Source organism: Tasmannia lanceolata, unplaced genomic scaffold (genome assembly GCF_043159265.1).
Source record: "Tasmannia lanceolata isolate RefF3 unplaced genomic scaffold, GAP_Taslan_0.1 ptg000018l, whole genome shotgun sequence".
Classification (NCBI taxonomy): Eukaryota; Viridiplantae; Streptophyta; class Magnoliopsida; order Canellales; family Winteraceae; genus Tasmannia; species Tasmannia lanceolata.
In genome coordinates this window covers 61174021-61184846 of record NW_027518695.1, presented here as the reverse complement: position 1 = coordinate 61184846, position 10826 = coordinate 61174021, and the positions used below count along the sequence as shown (strand labels likewise).

At 38.0% G+C, this 10826-nt stretch overlaps 1 protein-coding gene across 1 annotated transcript; it reads left to right on the top strand.

Moving 5' to 3' along the window:
- The first annotated feature begins 1595 nt into the window (after positions 1-1595).
- Positions 1596-8825, top strand: LOC143851957 (secoisolariciresinol dehydrogenase-like). Its single transcript, XM_077361471.1, has 3 exons — positions 1596-1709; positions 7380-8404; positions 8525-8825. Exons 1-2 carry the CDS (start codon positions 1672-1674, stop codon positions 8161-8163), a joined length of 822 nt encoding a protein of 273 aa, XP_077217586.1. The 5' UTR covers positions 1596-1671; the 3' UTR covers positions 8164-8404; positions 8525-8825.
- The last annotated feature ends 2001 nt before the right edge of the window (positions 8826-10826 follow it).

The following is a 10826-nucleotide window of genomic DNA, read 5'->3' as shown; positions in this document are numbered from 1 at the left end:
CACCATATCTCTCAGGCTATTTTTTTCTCCCACATAACCAAACATGGGATTTTTATTTTACCAGGATACTTCTACGACTTTTTTTTCCGACCTATCTCCCAGGGTATTTTTTTCTCCCACATAACTCCCAGGAACAAAAATAACCCGGCAACCATACAGAGCATAAATGAAACCATAAATGCAACCATAAACCATTGAAACCTTTTCAAACCTTAAATGAAACCCTATGAACTAGAGTGAAATCCAACATGAAATATGCCGAAACCATTGAAAACCTAAATGAAACCATTGAAACCCATTGAAATCCTAACTGAAACCCCTTAAACCATTGCAAGCATTGAAACCCTAAATGAAAGAATTGAAACCCCAACTAAAACCCTTACTCAAACCATTGACAACTATTGAAATCCTAAATCAACCCTAAATTTTACCCTAAACCATTGAAATACTTTGAAACCCAAAATGAAAATAATGAAACTCTTTCAATCCCAAAATGCTGTTTGAAACCCTAAATGAAACCCTTTCAAACCATTGAAACCATTGAAACCAAACCCTAAATTAACCCATTTAAACCACTGAAACCATTGAAACCCTAAATTAAAGCATTGAAAAATCCTACATCAAACCCTAAACCATTCAAACCCATTGAAACCCTAAATGAGATCATTGAAACCATTTAAAGCCCTAAATCAAACCCTTTCAAACCAAAAATCAATGCCCAACCATTGAAAACCTACAAACCCTATATCAAAATATTTTGTTCCTAACAATTAATAGTTCCAGCCCATTGAAACCCTCAAAATTCCAAAACCCTCCAAATGAAACCCCTTCGAAACCATTTCAAAGCCTTAAAAATTACATACTAATGCATATCCGTTTCACACACTAGTCAAGAGGCACTTAAAAGAGCTTCAGAGAGCAATGTAGAGCAACATACATTGTTAGAAGTGTGTGAGATCCAACCCCTAAAAAAAACCCAAAATAAACTAAACCCTAGAAGAAATATTTGAAAATTACCTTCGTGTAGAGGAGAAAACTGAATTCCGGCGAGAGGGGGTGGTTTCCGCCGACTATGTCGTGGTTCCGGCGAGTAGAACGGGCTTCGGGAGAGACGTACGAGGTCGACGGCGAGTTTCTCCGGCGAGATAAACCGTCGTTTGGGAAGAGAGAATGGGAAAAGTGACAAACGGTGAAAGTTTATGGGTCTCCTGCTTCCGGCGAGTACAACGGCCGTCGGGAGCGACGTCGGAGACGAGGTCGACGGCGAGTTTCTCCGGCGAGTCGTTTGGGAAGAGAGAAACAGAGAGAAGGTTAAAATGTAAAAATAAGGGTTAAAAGTAAAAACTAATGGGTTAAAAGTAAAAACTAATGGGTTAAAAGTAAAACTAAAGAAGGGTATTTTCGTCTTTTAAAAACCTGACAACCCCTCTTTTACAAATTCTGCAACTCTACCCTTACTTCACAATATCATGAAATCTTTGCATTTTCCTAACAAATTTTCCTTTTAATAAAACCGGCTTGCATTACTCACGTAAAAGAGTATGTTTTACGTATCCTTCAAAAGAGTAGGTTTTTCTTCTTCTATAAAAGGCTATTATCTTCTGTAGACAAAAGCATATCAGTTGTGTACCTACCAAGGAAAGGTTTATCAGTTGTGACACTGCCTCAACCATGGGAAGCACCTCCCTTCTCTCTAGCGTTCCGAGAAGGTATTCTTCCCCTCTTTGCCAAACTTAAGTTATTCTTGTTTCGAGTTTTTATATGGTGTAAGCCCGTACCGTCCAATATTTTTCAAAAATATGGTACCTCTTACACCATAGGATGATCCAAACCGTCCATTTGATGGGCCTCAAGGAAAAAGATTGTGCCCAAAAAATTGTTTTTAGATTGGAGGGCTAGGATCTTCCGATGGACATTTTTTTTGGGCACAACCTATTTACCATGTGGCCCATCAAATGGACGGTTTGGATCATCCTATGGTATCAGCTGTACAGTACCTTTTGAATAATACTAGACTATACGGGCTTACACCGTATAAAATATCATCTTGTTTGAGGAGAATTTATATGGTGGCCGGCCGTGCATGCACGTGCAGTCCCTAAAAAAAACAGTGGTGCCCACCTTTTTTTGGATGATCCAAATGATTCATTTGTTGGGCCCTGACCTAGATAGGGTGTGCCCAAGAAATCTTCTCCATAGGATGATTCTATGCCTCCAATCTGTGGAGGTTTCGATCTGTACAGTCCATTTTAAACCACTTCATATTATAGGGTTAGGATCATCTTATGGAGAAGATATTCTGTACACACTCTATCTTGATCAGGGCCCAACAAATGAATGGTTTGGATCATCCAAACAAGGCGAAGGGCGCACCCATTGGTCAAATGCCATTTAAGAAAGTTCTGATCATAATTTTCTGTGCGCATTTGACCAATAAGGTGCCCTTTGTACCCATAAAAAAAAAAGGAGGTGCCCTTTGTCCCCCTTTTTTTTTTGCATGGGCACCTGTGAATCTAGGAGTCCACTAAATTTTAATAAAATAAAAATTCAAAATAAATAATTAATTGCACAATGCTACCAAAAAGCTTTATAAAATAACCCAAAATATGCTCTGCAAAGAAGAGATTAACTATTTTGGTTATCTAGAGACTTTGACAAAATTTCCCAAAGAATATAATTCATATAGAAGAAAATAGCCTAATAGTGTAGATTTGTGATTTTAGGCAATACAATAACTGAAAAATAAGTATGAAGAATCTGTTTATTACAACTAACATGTGGCTGGAGTTTTAAATAAATTAGATTATTATTATTTTTTTTATTGGCAAGCTGAGATTAGGCATGACCCCCACCAGATATATTAAAAATGGAGAAAAGAGTTAAGGGGGGCCCGCAAGGACAGCACAAACACATAAGAAGTAACAACAGAGGAAAACAAAGATAGGCAAATTCCAACCTTTTATAGGGCAATTTCTCTTTGAGAGGTAATCAGCCGCTGAGTTTGCCTCCCTCCAGATGTAGGAAATCTTGTGATGAAGAAAAGCATACAGTGCTATTTTAATTCTTCTAATTCTCATAACCTATCTCCAAGGGATCGCCGAGGAAACGTTTAGGATATCAACCATAAACTAGGAATCAGATTCTACCCAAATGTTTCTTGCATTAAGGGTAGAAGCTAGATGAATACCTTTTTCAATTGCATAAAGTTTAAGCTCGAAAATTTCTTCTTTGTCCACATTTTGAGAGAACAGAGAAATGCATTTAGCTGAGTTATCACGAATCAACCCACCGATTCCGCCTCCATCATCATCCAGAGAGGCATCCACATTAATTTTCGGTTCATCAAGAGAGGGAGGGATCCAGGAACACCATTTTTGACTCCGTTCATCAAGAGAGGGAGAATTCAATCTATACCATAATAAGGAGGCTATTCTTTGGTTTTCTGTAGTATCTGTATCAGTAATATTGAGAGAGTTTATTTTGAGTTTGGCTTTAAGGAGAATTTCTTTCAAGATGAGAGATTTGTGCTTTCTTATACCGTCAAAGGTTCGATAGTTTCTTTCTCTCCAAATTTTGGAAATGGCATTGGAAAAACAGAATTAAAGCACAATTGAGGACTGATTGTTCCCACAAGAGTTCTTTTTTAGCCAATTGGCTTCATCTATCAGGGAATTTTTCAGGTATTTGTGGTGCCCAGCTCTCCATAATACTTGTCTCCATATCTAAGTTGAATACCCGCATTTAAAGAACAAATGGTTAACTGATTCAGGTACTGAATTACATAGAACACAAGAGGAATCAGATTGGGGGCCTCTACTGAAGATTCGATCTTTGGTGCTCATCTTGTGAAGAAGGGCCTTCCATGATGTGACAGCATATTTAGGAACATGACCTTTGAACCACACAATATCAGTCCAATGATGTTTTGGGTTGTGGACTTGAATAGAGTTCCAGGCGCTTTTGGTGCTAAAAGATCCATCAATAGAGGGGCTCCAGATTGGATAGTTTTTATTATCCTCATTTGTGATTGCAAGCTGGAGTAACTTGAATTCTTCTTTAAGGGAATCTTTATGCATAGAGGGGATCCATCCGTCTCTTCTAAGGATTTGGGAGAGGGAATTTGCAGAGGCTAGGAACGATGTAGTACGAGATCTCAAAAACAGGGAAGAGATGATACCTTTGGGGTGCCAAGGTTGGTTCCAAAGGTCAATCTCATCCTCTTTACTGACATTAAATAAATTAGATTGACATAAAGCAAGGCAAGGTTGGCATAGATGAACTTCTGATTTTCCCCAGAAGATAAAAAACAAAAAGCCAAAATAGCTAAAAAGGGAAATTTGTCAATCTTAAGATCCAACTAATGGCTAAAATAGTGGGTCCCACCTTCTATTGATTGATCTTGAACATCCATCTAATGGTTAAAAATCAACGAAATTAGTCAATCTTTTTTTTTTTTCGGTGGATAAATCAGTCAATCTAAACATCTAATTAAATGAATTTATGGTTAATGAAAGTGGAGAATCGAAAGAATGTAGGCAAATAATTGTTAGAAAGGTGTGGGGTCTACCCCACTATGGGTGACCAACGGCTGAATAGATTAGCGGCTAAAAGAGAAAAGCTTCTCATAAATTGGCCTCTGTTTGAAAGCAACAAAATATAAGATGTTGTAAGGGAGCAAAGCAAATCTTATGAAATATTTTCCATTACCCAACGTTCACAGTAAATTCATTCATGCAAATGTCTTGATGCAATAAGCTCACCAACAGTTTCGTCATATATATATATATATATATATATATGTATGGGATATTGTAGGGAATTTCACATAAAGGCATTTTGGGGCTGACTTTTGCACGAGAGAACAGCCACACAGGCTCAATTTTCAGTAGATACGTTTTATTCATTTAATTCATGTGAGGTGGCCGTTCTCTCGTGCAAAAGTCACCCGGGAAATGCCTTTCCGCGAAATTCCCTAGATAATTTATTATTGCATGAGCAAAAGTCACAAAACTCGAGAAGTTTTGTTCTTGTGTAGAGAGCTTGATTGAGAAGTTCTTTTCTCAGTTGCCCACTGTAGATTAGGCATTTCATCTAGGCTGTTGAATTGGTGGGCCAGAAAATCCGACAATACTAACCATTGATCTATACTTGATTGAGCGATAGGATCCTTATTCGGTTTAGGGTTGGACCAAAGCAATTTATATGCTTTGGTGGTGGCACATTATATCAACGGTGTTGATTAGAATAGAGAGAAGAAAAAGTCAGTTTGTTGGAGATTAAAGCATGTCAAAACCTTTCTTATCATGTCTTGCAGATTAAAACCCAAATCCAATAGAAGAAAATGGAAAATAAGAAAATTGGGAGAGGTGCTGAAATGTGAAAACCAAAGCTTTAATGCCAAAACCAATAGAAAAAAAAGAATACATGACCCCTCAGGTCATAGGACATATAATAGGGTCATGTTTGAGCAGAATAGCCTTATCATTATTCTTCTCCATAATATATTCTGTAATGATCCCGTTCAATGTGAACCATTCACTACACCCATTCTGCCTACTTAGGGTCTACTACCCCCGTGGCCGAGACAAACCATCCCAATCGGTGTATGGATGCAGGTCTAATGCTAGTTGTATACAGGAAGAGATTTCTAGTCTCAATCCTAACAAAGAACCTTTAAGGTCTTCAAAGGGATGGAATATCAAATCTCCCTATCCCTTAGGATCGGTGAATCCATCGGCATGATACTCCTACTTTGCTTCCAAGGGAAGAACATATGTCACAAAGTAAGCACATCACACGCATTCAAAGATAAATACTTAATTGATGTCATGAAATAAACTATTTATTAAAAAATTAATGTCAATAAAATAAGGGCGGAATGGCCAGAGCTGGGCTCGAGAAGGCCAGATTTAATGGTGAAATGGCCGAATCTAGTTAGGGTTGATGGAGAAAATGGATGGGGGAGTTGTTGGAGGCTGTGGAAAGAGCTGATGTAAGGAAAAGGGTGTTCAGGTTCAGGGGAAAATGAGGAAGTTGGATATGGAGGCGAGGGAGGTCATGCATAGCGGCAATGAACCTTGTAGGGTTAAGGTTTGAAGGAGGAGGAAGATGAGGGGATTTTTAGGGTTGTTAGGGTTACGGTTGATTGGGGAAGGACGTGGGGGAGTAGTATAGTCTTTACGGTTACAGTTTATGGTTAGGGCTAGGAGTATACTTTTGGATTGGATGATTTTTGGGTTAGTGGAAGTAGGTCTTGGAAAAGATGGTAGAAGAATTTGATATATTTTTAATGGGGAACCGTCGGTGTTTGGTGGAGGCCACCAGAGATCGGATGATGATGTTGGGTAGTGCACGGTTAGGGGCGCACAATAGCTCTGGGCCTTCGAGTGGGATTTTTGAAAATCGAATTTGCCAGCTGATTGCAGTGGAGAAATCAGTGCGACGTGGCAGGTCACGATCTTGACTTGGGGGTCCCACAAATTTGGCACTTTTTGCTGGATTCAATTAATTAAATTGAGGTTGTTGGGTAATGTAAGGGATACTGGGTTTTTCTTTTGAACCAAGGAGAATGCCCCTGGCAATTCATACTATGTAAATCTAGTGGGACTACTGGTCCCCATTGTAATTTTGCTGGTATGAATATATTTGTCAATTTTCAAAAAAATAAAATAAAATAAGGGAGATGATATTTTCACTCCCCTTGCGTTACGCACACGCTCCCCTTATAACGTGATTTGACGTGAAAAGTGGGCAACTTTAACGCCTTTTGACGTCAAATCACGTTATAATGGGGGCGCATGCATAATGCCGGGAGGCGCGTATATACTCTCCCTAAAATAAACGTGCTGGCTTTTAGGACATATACGCTAATAAACACTATGTAATTAAATAATTTTTTTTTGCTTACACAAATTATATTTGAAAATTTTCTATTTTATTATCCTTCCCAAACGTTAATGTCATCATTTTCCATATAATTCGTAATTTTTTACATATTTTCTCTTATTTTTACATAATTAATTCTGGAATGATAATATTCTTCCATCGAGCATCAATGTGCCCTTCACAACATCAATGTCTTGGGCGCGCAAATAATATCAGCATTGCTTTTTCTTAATCCTGCAAAGCAAAATTTCACAAACTTGTCTTGTTTGATGCATTTCAGACCACAGAGAGATATGCTCTAATAAAATAACACAGGAGTAGAATACTTCAGATGAGAATTTTATTTTATTCTAGCAGAATCACTTATTGGCTTTTACCAAAGTGTTAATCCCATGTATTCTCTTCTTTTATGCTTACATATTTTCCTATTAGGATTGCTACTAGCTTCTCTAAACAGATTATTTTCCTCAAACACTATTGACTTTGTTCTATAGGCTAGAAGGTAAGGTGGCATTGATTACTGGCGGAGCAAGTGGCATTGGTGAATTCACGGCCAAATTGTTCCACCAGCATGGTGCCAAAGTTGTAATAGCCGATGTTCAAGACGATTTGGGGCAATTAGTTAGCAAAGACCTCGGCTTCCCTGATTCCTTCATCCACTGTGATGTCTCAGATGAAGAAAACGTCCGAAGTGCTGTCGACAGTGTCATTACCAAGTACGGGAAGCTCGACATTATGTTCAACAATGCGGGCATCGTAGACCCACCCAAGCAAAGCATTATTAACAATGAGAAGCCAGATTTCGAAAGAGTACTTAATGTGAATGTAACGGGTGTCTTCTTGGGTATCAAGCACGCCGCTCGGGTCATGATCCCAGCTCATCGTGGCAGCATAATCAGTACATCTAGTGCTGCTGGGATCTTAGGTGGGATCAGTAGTCATGCGTATTCATGCTCGAAGCACGCGGTAGTCGGGCTCACGAAGAATACGGCAGTTGAGCTCGGGCGGTTTGGTGTTAGAGTAAACTGTGTTTCTCCTTATGGTTTGGTAACCCCTTTGACTGAGAGATTCTTTGAGCAAAAAGGTGAAGAGCTTGACAAGGCAATGGAGGTTCCTGCTAATCTGAAGGGGGTCTATCTTAAAGCAGAAGACATTGCTAATGCTGCCCTCTATTTGGGAAGTGATGAATCCAAGTATGTGAGTGGTCACAACCTTGTAGTAGATGGTGGTTACACCATTGTCAATCCAATGTTCGCTATGCAATTTTCAGCTTCTTGATGTGGCCATTAGCTATCACCCATTCCCAATCTATCCAAAGTGGCCCTTGAGTGGATTGGGATTTTGTGTTAGCCTTTCCTTGTTTGGCATTTTACTCATTCATGATCATGCTTTGACTTGTCTCGGGTTTCTCTATATGGATGTTAGTTTGGATGTAGTCTGTTTTTTGTGTTGTCCTGATCTTATCAGCTTTTTCAAGGTTGCCCCCCCTGTCCACTCTCCACTTCTCTTCTTTTTTAAGGTTAGTTGGTGCATGTATATTCAATCCTGTATTAGAAGCTTTAAAAAGATTGACTCTTGACATGTTAATTCTCCTTAAATCTCACCTATTTATGAGTCTTGTTTTTTTTTTAAATTGCAGGTATTTAGATCGATAGTTGCAGACAGGTGGGAGTTTCCAAAAGAGTTCTTTAGAAATGTATAGAAGCATTTATTGTCTAAGATCCACACAAAGACAACTCTGCAAATCTATCATTTTATGAAGAAGGGTAGCAATCCAAGATAGACTGTTGTTTGTGTTCTTAAGAAGTATCGTACTAGCAAATCGTTCTTTCCTTCTCTAAATTTTAGGCAACCATATTTCCTTTGATGAGAATGGTAAATTCATATTTTGTGTATTTTAAACCAAAATTTATCAATAAATGAATATATAATATTTATCATTTCCGGTCTACTAAGATTCATAATTGCGTATTATTAATTAAGACAAAACCACATTAAAGAAAACATGAATACAAATAATAGAAGATCAAATAGATAAATGATTTAAATCCATATAGACGCAATTACTACTTTATAAGCTCTGATCTCAAATGTCAGCAACACTTAGAAATACTTTTCAAAAAAAAAAAAAAAGTAATTACTTAAATGATTTCCCATACACACACAACTCTTCTTTCCCATATAGACACAAGTATTCTTTCCTTTTCTGCTACTCACAGAACAATTTCCTAAAATTTCCTCACTTCACATTGGTGTTAATGACAACTTGATAAAAATTGTATAGAGATCAGTTTTCTTTACAAAGTACTATATTTGTTAATAAAGTAAGATTTAATTAGGATTATAAATTATTAAGCTCTAAGGATTTTTGTAAGGAAATCACCCCTCTTATGTCTCTACAATGCAATGGCAGCCAATATTTTTCATGGGAAAAACATTCCATGAAAGAACTCTTCTACAAAAAAAATTAAGCAACATTTTGTTTTTATTTGGGCCACTTCTAATTCTCTCGATTATATCTAATTCAGCTAATTTTCAATTAAAGGTTAGATCTAAGGAACACCCAATTTGTCACTTCACCAATTCCTTCTTTAAGGTGAGTTCTTGAAAATCCTATCTGAGGAAAATTTTTATATTTCGAAATCACGATCAAATAAACCAATTCTAAATCCAAATCAACACCCAAATCAATGATCTACTCCCGTGCCTCTAACTATATAGTGGTATTTATGGTTTTAAATTTCGGTTTCGGTACCGATTTCGGACCCCACCGAAATTAAAATTTCGTTCGAAATCCGACGAAATAAAGAAAGCCATTTTTTATCCCAGGCCCTAAATTTCAAGGAAATATTAAATAATGAATAAAATATATTTTTTTCATAAAATTTCGAACCGAAATTGTAGGAAACTGAAATTCTCGAAATTTCGGCGAAATAAAGTATTGTTTTAGGTATTAACTGTTTCGGTGTTGGTCACGACCGAAACCTGAAATTTCAGATTTTGGTCGAAATTTAAAACCACAGCCGAAATTTCAGGCAGGATAAAAAAATGGCTTTTTTTTATTTCGTCGAATTTCGAACAAAATTTCAAAATTTCGGTCGGCCGAAATTTCAATTTCGGTGGGTTCCGAAACCGAAATTTAAAACCATGGTATCAACTTCAACTTTGAACCAGTTGAAAGGGCTGATTATATTGTTGAGGCCTCTGTAGGTGATGTACCCCAGAGGAGGGGAAGTAGAAGAAAGAGGGAAAAAAGAGAAGTAGGGGTAGAGAAGAAGAATATAAGAAAAGAATGGGAAGAAGAGGGATAGGGGAGAATCTTTGTTTTCAATTCATTCATTCATCATCAAAATCTCTCGCCCCTTATTGAAAAGAACTCGTCTCGAGTTCTAGTCCGCCTGGATCAAATATGTAAATGACCCACTCACGTAACAGGAGTAGAAGGTCGTTGAAGTCACATCTGATATAGGCCATCATATGCGACGGTGGTAACTGCATAAAAGATTTCGACCGCGTCAAATGTAAAATCCACAGGCATCACCATATCCACATGAATAACGTTTGCCACAACCTCCTCTGTAACAGTGTGACCATCTACAACATCGGTATCCCCATACACCTCACCTGTATCTCTGTGGCAAGCCATCACCTGCAGCCTCATGATGATCATCCAGAAGGTCATCATTCACTGGTATCTCATGTGGCTCTATGATGTCAAACTGACAAACCTCATGATGATTGCCATGTGCACTGAAATCCCCTGTCTCAACCTCCACAATCATCTCTATCGGAGCATCGACTGTAGAGTCAATACTGTCACTATGCTCATCTACTGTAGAATCGGCATCATCAGTCACAATGCTCAACATGGCCTCGGTGTTTGCAATCTCTGCAATAGGCTTAGGCTCAGTATGCTCAGCAACTGGATCATCAGCGTCAGC

Excerpts from the sequence above, each read along its gene's own strand:
- LOC143851957 (XM_077361471.1), top strand. The coding sequence starts at position 1,672 with ATGGGAAGCACCTCCCTTCTCTCTAGCGTTCCGAGAAG. Across the intron at positions 1,710-7,379 it reads CTCTCTAGCGTTCCGAGAAG|GCTAGAAGGTAAGGTGGCAT; the intron begins GTATTCTTCCCC and ends TTTGTTCTATAG.